The 14,156-nt window shown below is 42.0% G+C and overlaps 2 protein-coding genes and 1 non-coding gene across 3 annotated transcripts in view; 1 reads left to right on the plus strand and 2 right to left on the minus strand.

The window, feature by feature from the left end:
• Window positions 1-14,156, minus strand: part of LOC140372174 (leucine-rich repeat LGI family member 2-like) — a 481,342-nt gene that overhangs the window by 249,028 nt on the left and 218,158 nt on the right. The gene's annotated exons all lie outside the window — the stretch shown is intronic.
• larp7 (La ribonucleoprotein 7, transcriptional regulator) lies at window positions 7,170-13,039 on the minus strand. Its single transcript, XM_072459279.1, has 13 exons — window positions 12,902-13,039; window positions 12,232-12,455; window positions 11,919-12,019; window positions 11,713-11,796; window positions 11,444-11,608; window positions 11,250-11,364; window positions 10,736-11,005; window positions 10,481-10,634; window positions 10,236-10,378; window positions 10,052-10,164; window positions 9,113-9,272; window positions 8,930-9,021; window positions 7,170-7,376 (listed from the first exon to the last, which is right to left on the minus strand). Exons 2-13 carry the CDS (start codon window positions 12,449-12,451, stop codon window positions 7,302-7,304), a joined length of 1,692 nt encoding a protein of 563 aa, XP_072315380.1. The 5' UTR covers window positions 12,452-12,455; window positions 12,902-13,039; the 3' UTR covers window positions 7,170-7,301.
• Window positions 13,383-13,456, plus strand: trnai-aau (transfer RNA isoleucine (anticodon AAU)). Its single transcript has one exon. It is a non-coding gene; the product is annotated as a tRNA-Ile (tRNA).

Raw genomic sequence — 14,156 nt, forward strand, 5'->3', positions numbered from 1 at the left:
CTGTGGGGCTCTGTGGGCTCTGTGGGCTCTGTGGGGCTCTGTGGGCTCTGTGGGGCTCTGTGGGGCTCTGTGGGCTCTGTGGGGCTCTGTGGGCTCTGTGGGGCTCTGTGGGCTCTGTGGGGCTCTGTGGGCTCTGTGGGGCTCTGTGGGGCTCTGTGGGGCTCTGTGGGCTCTGTGGGGCTCTGTGGGCTCTGTGGGGCTCTGTGGGCTCTGTGGGCTCTGTGGGGCTCTGTGGGTTCTGTGGGGCTCTGTGGGCTCTGTGGGCTCTGTAGGGCTCTGTGGGCTCTGTGGGGCTCTGTGGGCTCTGTGGGGCTCTGTGGGGCTCTGTGGGCTCTGTGGGGCTCTGTGGGCTCTGTGGGCTCTGTGGGCTCTGTGGGGCTCTGTGGGCTCTGTGGGGCTCTGTGGGCTCTGTGGGCTCTGTGGGGCTCTGTGGGCTCTGTGGGCTCTGTGGGCTCTGTGGGGCTCTGTGGGGCTCTGTGGGCTCTGTGGGCTCTGTGGGGCTCTGTGGGCTCTGTGGGCTCTGTGGGGCTCTGTGGGCTCTGTGGGCTCTGTGGGCTCTGTGGGGCTCTGTGGGCTCTGTGGGGCTCTGTGGGGCTCTGTGGGCTCTGTGGGGCTCTGTGGGCTCTGTGGGGCTCTGTGGGCTCTGTGGGCTCTGTGGGCTCTGTGGGGCTCTGTGGGCTCTGTGGGCTCTGTGGGGCTCTGTGGGCTCTGTGGGGCTCTGTGGGCTCTGTGGGGCTCTGTGGGCTCTGTGGGCTCTGTGGGGCTCTGTCAACTTGTTGCGTCTTAAGCTGTCGTAGAGAGGAGAGTGATGTGATGTAGAAGTGGAGGGTGGAATAAACGCGTGCGTAAAAAGGAGGAGACGGGACTGTGCGCTGGTTCTCCCTAATAACACGCCTCCCCATGTGGGCCCTTGGCTCTGCTGGGGGCCCTTGTCAAAAAAGGCTCAAGCAGACATTGTCTCAAATATGATCTAATCTGTTTGCACTACTAGTTTGCACTTTGTCCATGTGTATTTGTGTTTGATTGTGCACTGGTCAAGGCAACAAAACGTTCCTGATTCTGATTCTGTTAAAGTGCTTATGTATGACAGGTGCTCATGTTAGTTTGGTTGTGGTGAATATTTACCAGAGATTTACATCAATCAAGTTGCAGTATTTAAATAAAAATTTGAAGTTACAAGTAGGAGCGTTGAAACAGAGTCCCTCAATTTCTCATGGAACTGATATTTTCAACAAAAAAAACCTTGTAATGGGGTGATTTTATTTGACAGATCATATGTGTGTATGAGTGTATTTATATGGATTTTCCCCTTGTTTATAATATGGTTGCTAGGTTACACTTAGATGGATTTACAGTACTTTTGTCACACCCGCTGCTCACGTCCAACCTGGAAGTGACATTATTAACTGCATCAAAATTGCCAAACTGGGGGGAAATCTTAGATATAATCGTGCTCACTACATTTGAGTGGATCGTGCAGTCTAACCTGTCATGTGCACTGTCATGGAAACAGAATATACTTCCTCCGTGGCCCACACAACAGGTGCTTCTTCTGTTCTTCAGCTCTCATCATCCTCGGCGTGCTGCAGGTCTGTACTGCTGTGTGGGACTGCTGCCTCTCACTGCAGAATCTGGACTCAGACACGGCAAAGATGGTGGGTCGACCCTCGGACAGACTGTATGAGACCTTGTAATTTAACTACACAACGTGATGGCCAAGAGCCCCAGCCATGTCCTACATAAAGAATACATGCTGTTGGTCATTATACATCGTACAATAGTCCACTCTAAAGCTAAACCAGGAGCTTAATCTACACAAAACAACATGAATTCAATGATATCTTAATGGGAGTCTTTGTTAAATGTCCTGTATGCATGTCTCCATTGAAGTGACAATAAAGACTCATCTTATCTCATGTGAGGGAGCTGCTGCTTTAATGCAAAACTAATTTCGGATCAAGGATATGACAATAAAGTAATAATAGCTCAATGAAATGTAGGCTATCAAAAGCACTCTTAGGGGAGAGGGAAAGACAATCTAAAATGTAATGCAGAATCTACATTTCTAACTTGTTGCACTACTTCTTTGTTTGTTTCACGCATGAATACTGTAAGGATATTACTTCTCATACTTGTATACTTGTTATAACACATATAACACAAGTGATACTGGTGGGGAAATGTCCAAAAACCCACAGTGCAAAGGGGCAAGTGCCTGAGGCGTTTACTGACCCCACCATCTGTCTCACTTTTCAGAAGTCTCATACCTAGAATCTAAATGCTCTTCTTTCATTTTGGATTTAAATATTGGACATTAGAAGCATGTGTGACTGGGACTGTAGCCTGAAACCTATAATTGTCAACTTTCCACGAAGAAGACAAAAAAAACCTCTCTGCATCGTCCCTTCTACATTAATATACCGTGAGTGACCAAAGCGGACAGCTGTAATTACTATGACAAAAGCACGGAAATGACTTATTCAACGTAAAGATAACTGGAGCGGACAGGCACGAGCCAAAATACATCGTGATCTTTGCTTTACATTTGAATAATACTGAAATAAGGAGATGAAATTGCGTTGAATAGGTTTGACTTGTATGGTATTATTCTTATAATAAAAAGAGATGGCACAAAACTCTGGCGTGCTCTGAATCAGAAGTACCTGGCACAGTAGGATCAGTGCTGGGGAAGATGACAAAACATGAACCAATTATGAAGAGCATCTGGCACTGACAAAAGAACTTTGTTACACAGCGGTTGTCTTAAGTGGAAGGTTTGCAGCTGTTGTGTCCTTGGGCAAAACACTGATCTGTGGAAGTGTCGTGTGACTGGTTGTGGTTGAAAAAACTGTTGGCGTCTTGGCCCAGATTGACAGCTGTGGCTTATAGGCTCAATCGATGACTTATGGACAGAGCTGGGTACTCATATACTCAGTTACATATACTCAGTTACATTTACTCTGTTACATTTACTCTGTTACATTTACTCAGTTACATTTACTCAGTTACATTTACTCTGTCACATATACTCTGTTACATTTGCTCAGTTACATTTACTCTCAGTTACATTTACTCTGTTACATTTACTCTGTTACATTTACTCAGTTACATTTACTCAGTTACATTTACTCTGTCACATATACTCTGTTACATTTGCTCAGTTACATTTACTCTGTTACATTTACTCTGTTACATTTACTCTGTTACATTTACTCAGTTACATTTACTCTGTCACATATACTCTGTTACATTTGCTCAGTTACATTTACTCTCAGTTATTTACTCTCAGTTACATTTACTCTCAGTTATTTACTCTCAGTTACATTTACTCTCAGTTACATTTACTCTCAGTTATTTACTCTCAGTTACATTTACTCTCAGTTATTTACTCTCAGTTACATTTACTCTCAGTTACATTTACTCTCAGTTATTTACTCTCAGTTACATTTACTCTCAGTTATTTACTCTCAGTTATTTACTCTCAGTTATTTACTCTCAGTTATTTACTCTCAGTTACATTTACTCTCAGTTATTTACTCTCAGTTATTTACTCTCAGTTATTTACTCTCAGTTATTTACTCTCAGTTACATTTACTCTCAGTTATTTACTCTCAGTTATTTACTCTCAGTTATTTACTCTCAGTTACATTTACTCTCAGTTATATTTACTCTCAGTTACATTTACTCTCAGTTACATTTACTCTCAGTTCCAAACACGGTTTATTGTTACTCAGTCTTTAACTTGCGTAATTATTTGTGCCACGACTTTTTACTTCTATTTGAGTAGGGTTATTTTAAAGTAACATTATTCTTACTTATGTATATTTTGGCTACTCTAGTTATCTCTGCATATGGACCACAGTGAAGTGCTTTAGCAGTAACACTTGGAATAAACAAATTGGCGATTAATATCAGACAGGTGGAAAAATAATATATTTTGTTGACATAGGTTATTGTGAACTTTGTGCTTGCTAAATATATTTAAACAGAAATAAGAAACAAAAAGTGGGCCGTAGACATTGACTGCTGAACATGCTTGGGCCGACATGTGGATCAGATCAGATAAGATAATCCTTTATTGTCCACACATGGGCAAATTCCATTGTTGCAACGCAGGTAGATACAAAGGAAAAGGACAGATAACTTATAGGAACTCTTATAAACAAAAACTCCTATAGACAGAACCTCTCATGTCTTAATAAGGAATGGAGGGGGAAATAAAATCAAAATCAAATCAAAAATAAAATGCACACTGTACAGTATTTGTCTCCATCTAGTGGATAAAAGACAAATTACACCCAGTACAGCATCTATAGGCCTTAACTGAAGGCTGTAGTTACTTACTTATATAACACTGGGTTAAGTGGACGATTATAGAGTTAGTGTGTGTTACATTACATTACATTACATTACGTTACATTACATTACATTACATTACTGTGGGTGGTGGTGGTGTGGCGCTTGGATGCTGTGGAGCGCCGAGGAGGAGGAAGAAGAAGACCTCATGTGCTTGGAACTCGTGGGCTTCTTCTTCTTCATCTTCTTCATCTTCTTCTTCATTGGTGTTTTATGGCGGCTGGTATCCAAGAGTTACAGTGTTGGAACTCGTGGGCTTGGAACTAATTTGCTTTGAACTCGTTGCTTCTGAAGAACACGTCTACGTCAGATGCGGCTTAACGTCCCAGGAGAAGAAGACAGTCGGTGGCGGTAATGTAACGCCTGGATACCAACCAACCGCCATAGAACACCAAAGAAGAAGAGGAACGGAGTCTACAAGATACAGTCTAAAGAATAAAGTCTGGCGGTAATGTAACTCTTGGGTACCAACCGCCACAAAACACCAGGAACCTTTGACTCCTCGACACAAGAACAGAGGACTCACTCTTTGACGATGTCATCAAGCAACAACACAACCGATTATTGAATCTGGCCATCGCACGGACAACGCACCAAACCGACACACAAAAAAACAAAAATCAAAAAACAGTGCCAACCGCCATAAAACACCAAAGAAGAGGAATAAAGTGTAAAAGACGTACAACTGTTCCTTTACTTCTGCACCTACTTGTCGTTGCAACACTAACATTTCCCCATTGTGTGAACAAATAAAGGCCATAAAACACCAAAGAAGAAGAAGAAGGTCGAATGTCAACGGGATTTGATCTAATTCCACCACAAAATCATGCGGCTGTCAAGTTTAGATTGACAGATGGACGGCGAGAGAGAGAGGCCCTTTAAATCACGCAGAAACGCTTTCCCCACGCGACCCATGGACCCCACCCACGTGTGTCACAGTTAAAAAAATCACATTATTGAAAGTAGCACATCTGGTGAGTGGGAATCCTCTTAGTGCTATAAAAGAACATCATTTTTGTGCATTAATCCACGCGCTTATTCTCAGATCCGCTGGTGCGTGCGGCGCTCCTTCTCTGACTCAGGATGCGGCTGTTAATTATTTAGAGAACGTTTACTTAGTGGATTCAATAGGTCTGTAGTGAAGATCTCGTGAGATAAGACGCACGCGCGGAGAGGAGACAGAAGGCATTTGCGGACAACCAGCCATGAGGTAAGAGCTGTTCATTTGTAACGGGCTTCTCTCCTCCCACTGGGGGGTTTTGGCCACTTTTAGATGAAACATGAAGAATAAAGTTAGAATTTTCTCCCAGTGGATTTGCTTTGCCTTTGTTGTTACCATTAATTGATTTATGCAGTGTTTTCCATTCATAATGTGAGGCTATGGTGGCCCCTTAATCCAAAGTTCACCCCCATGCTCTACAAACAAGCAAAACAATGTTAAATAATCAGGATTTCTACTTGTTGTGTTGCCATTAACCTTAAAATTGTATCTTTCCTTGATCAGCAGAAGCAATTGGTGACATTTATTCCCCCAAAAACTGTGATTTAAAGCTTCTATAAAGTCTTTAAACAAAATTACATGTTTTTGGCATGAGCAGCGAGAGCGGACAGATTTCATTCTGTAAGTAGACGCTGGTGGTTTGAGTTACAGCGTGGTAAACCTGAGATAACCGCAGTCCTCATCAATGCCTTGCAGATCTTTGGACATGGCTCAATCATGTGGCGATCAGTCTCCAAGACTGCCTATGCTCACCAGAAAGGGCCCGAAGATGTGTTGCTGCGGTCAGTTCGACCCCGACGTCGTCACCACCTACAAACGTAACTACAGGGTTTATTCAATTACAGCATTTTGAAGTGAATTCTCATCTTCTTTGGTGTTTCATGGCGGTTGGTATCAAAGTGTTACATTACCGCCACTTACTATAGTTAGACTTTAAACCTCACTCTTTAGACCTCGCTCTCTTTAGACTTCATTACTTCTTCCCCCCCCCCCCCAAGCGAATTCTCAGCTTGCTCTCTCTTGCAGGCGACTATCAAGCATGGAACTTTCCGAAGCACCAGCCGTTCCATCACCACGACAACCTCAAAGTCTTCCAAGGTGTCTGTCTACTAAATAACAATGGACGTCAGCCGATGGAAGATACGACCAGCTACAAGACTTCGTTCCTTCCTTATCAACTGGAAACCTTGAGAAGGATGGACCGGCCCCTCATCCGGAGCAACAGCCTGCAGGGGGACCAAACGTGCTGTGGCCGCTTCAGGAGATACCCCAGAAGCATAGCGGACGACCCGAACAGGTTCCTATCGACGACACACGCCGATTACATACAGCACGCGATGCAGAGAACCATGCCGAGACCCATACCGAGAATACCAGGGAGGCCGAGGAGCCACGACGCGGATATAGAATACAAAACCACGATGAAAGAGGACTTCGTTAAATGGGATCTCCCGCGTTGCCCCTCCACGCCGATGAAAAGTTTCAGTCAACTCGCTTATATGCCATGCTCGCCCGACGCAAACCGCTGCCCGAGGTGTCACGGTCTGCTGCGGCCTAAAGACCCACAGAGCAGACCGGGCTCGTTCCTACAATAACACCTGCTTATAGTGTAGTGACGGCAGCTCGTTTTGTGTTTTTTAGCTCTCCGTTTCCTTTTAAAAGCTGATAAACACATGACATGATCAACAAAATGTCTTTATTTAAAAAAAGAACGAACACGTAAACAACATTTTCACTGGAGATCTTTAAAACGTATAGAATATGTACATAATGGACAATTTCCCTAAAAAATAACAAGACAACACTAAAAAAAAAAAGTTACGATATTAAATTAAAAAGCAGCCAATATTGTCTCCAGTACAAAATTAAACTGGCATGTTCTAGTTAATTAAATTGTTTCAAAACATTGACAAAAAGTCCGAACCGCAAAGCTGCAGCGATTCACTCAGTCGTCAAAACGGATGTGTTTATTGGCCTCCTTTGCTCTGGCCATGATGATTTTCTCTGCCTTAGAAATGAGCTGCGAACAAAGCATAAAATTAAAGTTAGTTACAGTTAAACAAGTAACCAAGTAGGGTTGTGTTCAAAAAATCGATACGGGGTTATATCGTCACAGACTCCGTATCGATACGTGTATCGATACTGAGTCACAGTATCTATTTATTTTATTGAAGATTTTTGTGGCCCGTAGGCTTTACTAGACAGGAGAGGCTAGGGTGAACTGGGGGATGAGAGAGATGGGGAGGACACTCAGCAAACAGCCCGAGTCGGGACCCACGACACTGGGCAGCACACAGTATCGATACTTTTAAACAACATTAATTTATTATGGATTGCCCAGGCGGCCATTTAGAAGTGAACTCCTTAAGAGGGCGCGCTGTTACCGTCCTGCAGGAGAAGCAGAAGCTGCTCAATCTGCCGGAACACAAGCCAATGACTGACGAGCAAACGAGGTGGAATAGTACTTATGATAAGCTGTTTGTGCTGCGCTCCTCTGGGCCGAGGTGAGAAGGAGCGCTGGACCTGATCAGAAGCTCCTCTCGGCCGAGGTGAGAAGGAGCGCTGGACCTGATCAGAAGCTCCTCTCGGCCGAGGTGAGAAGGAGCTCTGGACCTGATCAGAAGCTCCTCTTGGCCGAGGTGAGAAGGAGCTGTGGACCTGATCAGAAGCCCCTCTGGGTCGAGGTGAGAAGGCGCTGTGGACCTGATCAGAAGCCCCTCTGGGTCGAGGTGAGAAGGCGCTGTGGACCTGATCAGAAGCTCCTCTGGAGGTGAGAAGGAGCTGTGGACCTGATCAGAAGCTCCTCTGGAGGTGAGAAGGAGCTCTGGACCTGATCAGAAGCTCCTCTGGAGGTGAGAAGGAGCTCTGGACCTGATCAGAAGCTCCTCTGGGCCGAGGTGAGAAGGAGCTCTGGACCTGATCAGAAGCTCCTCTCGGCCGAGGTGAGAAGGAGCTCTGGACCTGATCAGAAGCTCCTCTGGAGGTGAGAAGGAGCTGTGGACCTGATCAGAAGCTCCTCTCGGCCGAGGTGAGAAGGAGCTGTGGACCTGATCAGAAGCTCCTCTGGAGGTGAGAAGGAGCTGTGGACCTGATCAGAAGCTCCTCTCGGCCGAGGTGAGAAGGAGCTCTGGACCTGATCAGAAGCTCCTCTGGAGGTGAGAAGGAGCTCTGGACCTGATCAGAAGCTCCTCTGGAGGTGAGAAGGAGCTCTGGACCTGATCAGAAGCTGATCTCGCATGTGCAGAAGATGCTGCTGCAGCATGTTCAGTCCATGTCAATTGTTTGGCAAGAAACATGTAATACTTTACTAGAATGTGTTCCATATTATATCTATTTGGATCAGTTGGTTGGATGTATGAAGTTATTAGAGCAGAATGGATTTATAAATAAGTGCTTTGGATAAGAAAATGTATGAAATTTCATGTTTATCCACAGAGTAAAAACATCTATTTGGTAAATTTTTAAGACCCTTTTTTCAAAAATGTATCGGTAATCTAATGTAAATTGTACATTTGCTAAATAAATACTTCAACGCAACAGAAACAGAAATTTAAAATGTGAGTAAGTTTTCACCTTCTCTGTTCCTCGCTTCTTCTCCCTTGGCCGGTTAAGTTTCACTTGCCGATCAACTAAGATTTTCTGCCAGTATCTTTGCTCACGGTCGCCTAAAAACACACATTTCAGTGCGGTAAAAACATGCTTTTGTTGCCTTAGCGATTAACTCACCACAGTGGTTGATCGTGAGTTAAAATCTACCTGAGAGGATCTCTGTTTTCCAGTTGTGCTCTTTGTGTAGCTCAGTATTGGCATCGCTCACAGCTTTGGCCTGTTCAGGGCTGTGGAAGCGAACATGGCACTCAACATCTCCTTCTGTGATGTCCACATAGGCCACCGGGGAGATCTTACACAGAATGTCCTATAAAAGACAAATGACTTTCATAAAAACACCCACCATGCCTTTGCCATTCCAAATCGAGGCAAAGAATAACAATGACAATAAAATATCATCTTCAATAAAACAAATACCTTAAACCATGTTTAGACCACTTCAAACATTTTCTGTCACGCTTTTATTAGTTTCAACTCTTCTTAGTTTAGCAGTTCATGTTGAGTCTTCTCTCAAATGTTAATGACAGGTTGGACTACTCGTTGAACTAAATATTCTTAAAATTGTGCCAGAAATCATTTTAAAAATGTATCCTAGAATAGCTTATTTTTAAGTTTATAATTGTACTTCCCGTTAGTAATTTATGACATCACACTAGGAAAATAGCTTCCGACCACAGGGCCAAAATTATATTGTCAATATGTTTATGTTTTCTTAATTGACAAATAAAAATGTATGAGCACCTTTATTTAGTTAAACTATTATTTAGGAGTCAAAAAAATGTGTTCCTTCTTTGTAAATTGTGCAAAACGTTGTACGTGGAATGAGTGTCCCTAGTGTGATGTCACTTCCTGTTTTTCAACATTTTCTCCACAAATAGCTTCTTGATTGTTGTGAAACTATCATTTATATTTACAACAGGTATAAATACACAGATAAAGCTATGAGAGTTGACTGTATGCCTGTGTACTCATAAATTAAGAACATATTTCACCATTTTATCACCAATAGTTTTGTTTTCTTGTTTTCATGGAGCAGTGAATGTAAAGATGGAATGTAAAAGTGAGTAAATAAATGTTTCTCAGTACCTTGATTGATCTCCTTCCTGGTAGGGGCTTGTTGTTGGTAATCTTCAGGATGACTCCACTGACAAACTGCGGGGCTTGTCTTGTAGTCTTTTCATTGCCTTCTTCCATCACAACTAGACAAAACAGTCAGTGTAACGTTACATTGCTGCACCACTAATACTACACCAGCATTAGAAATACAAACCATTTCCATCCTTTTGTTCATTTTCTGTGTCTTTTTGTCCCTTCTCCTCCTTGTGCTCTATTTTTGTGATGCATTTCTTCAAGGCCGACATGCTGCGCTTTTGCAATGTCAAGTACTCTGACTTCAGTTCAAGCCATGCCTTCCTGATTATTGTAAAAAAAGGGAAACAAAACAAATGGAGGGAATTCACCACTTGCTATTTTAACATCAGATGTCAAACACAGATGACAAATACGAGAACTTACTTGGGTAAAACCCGCAGTGGAATCACTTCTTCTCCAATCTTCAGCTTTTCTTTGTGCATCTTTTTTCTTTTCCTCTTTGCTTTGGATGCAGAGTCATCCAAGTTTTCCTTTTCATCCTTAGTCCTGTCTTTCTTGTCACTTTTGGACTGAGAATCTACAGAGGAAATCACCATTAGTGCCGTGAAGCTGTTTCTATTCTTCCTGGGGTCCATAAGGGTGTCAAACAGTATAAAACAATCATCGTTAATGACTTACCACTCTTTGAACACTCTCCACTTCCACTTTCATGTGTCTTTCTTATTTTAGATGGTAATTCCCCCTCCGATGAGTCCACCGCCTGTGATCGGCGTCTCTTTTTGTCTTTGCCCGCCGTTTTCTGAGCACCTGTTACCTCTGGTTCAGACTTCCTCTTTTGTTCGGTGGGCTCTGCTTCCATTAGCTGTTCTTTACTTTCATTCAAAGAAGTCTGCAACGAAGCGCTGGACTTCTTTTTTTTCTTTTTGCGCTTTTTCTTCTCTTCTTCACCTATTATCAAAGTATAAGATTTAGTGCAATAAAACAATTAGTACATTCAAACTGCAAAAAGAGGTGAGTGACATTTTCAGTGCAGTTGTTTTGAAGACTCTGGAAATAAGAATATATTAAAAGCAAAGTATTAATTCAGTTGATCCTTTATTACGAAAACCCAGCATCTGCTCCATAGTATAAAAAAGGTTCATAGTCGAGCTGATCACAATCTAGTAAATGGAAAATTAAGATGTTGTTGTACCTGTTTTTTTAGGTGTCGTGGGGTTTTCAGCTGGCAAAGGTATCGTCTTCCCGCTTACGGTTTTTGGGAAAATGCCTGGCTTCCTGGGGGCATCTTCAGGAGGATTATTCAGCATCTAATTTAGAGATTGTTTATTGTCTAAAACCAAATAATCAATACAATGTGTTACATATTTCCGCCGCCTATCGTTTTACCTCTATGGCCTTTCGTGCTTGTTCAGTTTTCTCAAACTCAACAAAGGCAAAGCCCTTGGAATCTCCTGTGCTTTTGTATCTCGGTATACTGATATACACCACATTCCCACACTTGGAGAAAACACGTTCTACCCAGCTGTGTGAGACATCTCTGGGCAAAAGCTCCTGTTATAAAGAATGAAAAGCAAGTCAGCAAAAAATATATAAATACAGATACAAATGTATAAGCAAATGTAACTAAATAGTATAGCACGTCAAATTAGACTTACTACATAGACCGTGCGCCTGTCTTCATCACGTGGTGGATCCCCTATTGGATGTAGGCGTCTTACTTTGTTCCCTTCCAGATTCACCTGTCAGTAAAATCAAATGAGTTACAAATTCAGCATGCTTTACATTAAAGAACCAATAACTGGCTTGTGTGTGATAGACACAACTTAAAGGGAACAGAGTAGACACAAAACATATATTGTACCTCAACAACAGCTGAATTCTTTAATGCCCGTGCAATCAGCTTGGTATCAGTAGTGAGAGTTTTCATCCGATTAAAACTTGCCAGTAGAGACAAATCAACATCTGAGAGAAAATAAATGATTGGAAACAAGAATACATTCTGCAGTACTATCACACAGCACCAACTTAGATCATTTTAAGGCCATATTATGGAATTTCCAAGGCAAAACCATATCTTCATGGACAAAAGAAAGCGTCAATCCCTTCACCAAAACATGTACATAGTCTCCTTTTTAACAGTGCTACAAAAAGTATTTCATTTGAATGCGCCTTACATCCATCCTCAGAATCATCTACGAGTTTTCTCAGGAAGCGATCTTTGTGGAGGTTGATGTCTCCAAACCAAAACTCCACTTGCTTCTTCACGTCAGTCAGAAGTTGTTTGACGCGAGACCTCTTTTTCTTTTCTTTTTCTTTTTCTATGTCTTTGTCTTTGCTCTTGTCACTGGATCCAGCAGCAGCTCCAAAGGCAGTCCCCTTCTCTGTGTCAATCATCCTGCTAAAATAGTAAAGAACACATATTCATACATTACATATCACTGGCCAATGCGTGGTTCAGTAATTCTTTGTCCATGGCAATTGTTAAAACGAGGATGTTTTATGACTACAAGTCGTCATTTATGTGTTTTGTTTTTGTGACGTATATCAACAAGCAGTTTCACAAAAGAGACAATGTTAAATCTCACAGACAAACTGGGCTGGTTAGTAAATGTAATATTAAATGTAATAGCTTCAGGTGCATGCAAAAGTTTCCACTGTAAACAAATATTGATATGCTCACGAATGGTCCCAAATAGCACAGATTTGAACCAGTTTTGCACTAGTTGGAGGTGGTTAGCCATGTTAGCAGTTTGTTTTGCGAGCAGTGGCGCAGTAAATTGTCTAGATTTTCTTCATGGATATTCTGGAACAAGCTCCAGATAAAGCTACTTAACTCACACTTACTGTCCGATTTTAACGGTGAAAAAAATTAACAAAAGGACAGGAAACCTGAAGAGCTTTGTCGGCTAATTTTAAATGAACAACATTAGCCATAGATCCATTAGCCCGTTGGTTTAGCCGTCGCAGAATTAATTCGTCACTAAAATGAGACGAGGAGGGCACGTCACCCAGCAGGAGCTGTAGCAGCAGCTATTTCGGATTTTAAATGGATATTCGTGGCATGATATAATGTATAAGTATTGCAAGTCATTGGTATGCTGTTTCATTGTAAAACATGTATAATATTTGCATAATAAACCAGTTATATAATAAACACATATGTTACTTCTTTCAACATAGAAACCGCTCCTTCTGTGGAAAGCTAGCATTTAAATGTACAGTTTTGTTTTCTTTTTCTGCATCATACATTAATATAATAACCCAATCAAGATAATAGTGGTAGTGATTTTAGTTTATTTACTTTCCTTTCCGTTTTAATGTTCGTGGCCGGTTAGCTCAGTTGGTTAGAGCGTGGTGCTAATAACGCCAAGGTCGCGGGTTCGATCCCCGTACGGGCCACTTCCCCTTTTTCCCGATGTACAACACATTTCTGTTCTCGCTTTTCTTATGCCCCTATAACTGCTGTAAGACTCACAAGATCACAGAGGAATATTATTCTTTTTTACTGCAGAACCCAAATCAAATCATCCACAGTCGCCCAGCAGTACGTGGCCTCGAGTACCGAAGTAACGTTATCCCTTTTCTCATTTAGGCCTACTTGGCAAAAAAAAAATATAATTATATTGGTGTCCAAAATCCTCCTAAACATTTGTTAGGATCTAAAAATGAACAATAATGGCTCTAGTCTACTCTACGACACTCTAGTCTACTCAGCACTAACTTGACCTGGTTTCCATTACTGTTTAGAATCTGGTACTATAGAAACCGCCTACAACAAAACAATGTGCGTGGAAACTCTGTGAAAACCATGGATTTGGAAAGTAATTCGAGTCAGTTTAATCTTGAAGCCAACCCAGAACCCCCAGTGCAAAATCAAATTCACGTATGTAATCATTTCAGGTTGCGCAACGTTTAAAATCTGTTGTAGTTTTATTTATTTTATGTTAATTGTGTTTTTGTTTTTTCACAACAAGACATTGGCCTACTGCTCAATTAAGAACTAAAGTAAGTACAGTGACATTATTTTTGCAGTAATACTAGCAGGGATAAATAAATAAATACGTAAATACATAAATACATAAATAAATTCAAAATCATC

The sequence above is a fragment of the Eucyclogobius newberryi genome, unplaced genomic scaffold (assembly GCF_026437365.1).
Source record: "Eucyclogobius newberryi isolate DKJ021-1_F unplaced genomic scaffold, fEucNew1.0.hap1 SCAF_22, whole genome shotgun sequence".
NCBI classification, from domain to species: domain Eukaryota; kingdom Metazoa; phylum Chordata; class Actinopteri; order Gobiiformes; family Gobiidae; genus Eucyclogobius; species Eucyclogobius newberryi.

Coding starts and splice junctions, on each gene's coding strand:
- larp7 (XM_072459279.1), bottom strand. CDS start 12,451: ATGATTGACACAGAGAAGGGGACTGCCTTTGGAGCTGCTGCTGGATCC. Junction 11,797..11,918: donor AGAATTCAGCTGTTGTTGAG/GTACAATATATG, acceptor TTTTACTGACAG/GTGAATCTGGAAGGGAACAA. Junction 9,022..9,112: donor GAAAACAGAGATCCTCTCAG/GTAGATTTTAAC, acceptor GTGTGTTTTTAG/GCGACCGTGAGCAAAGATAC.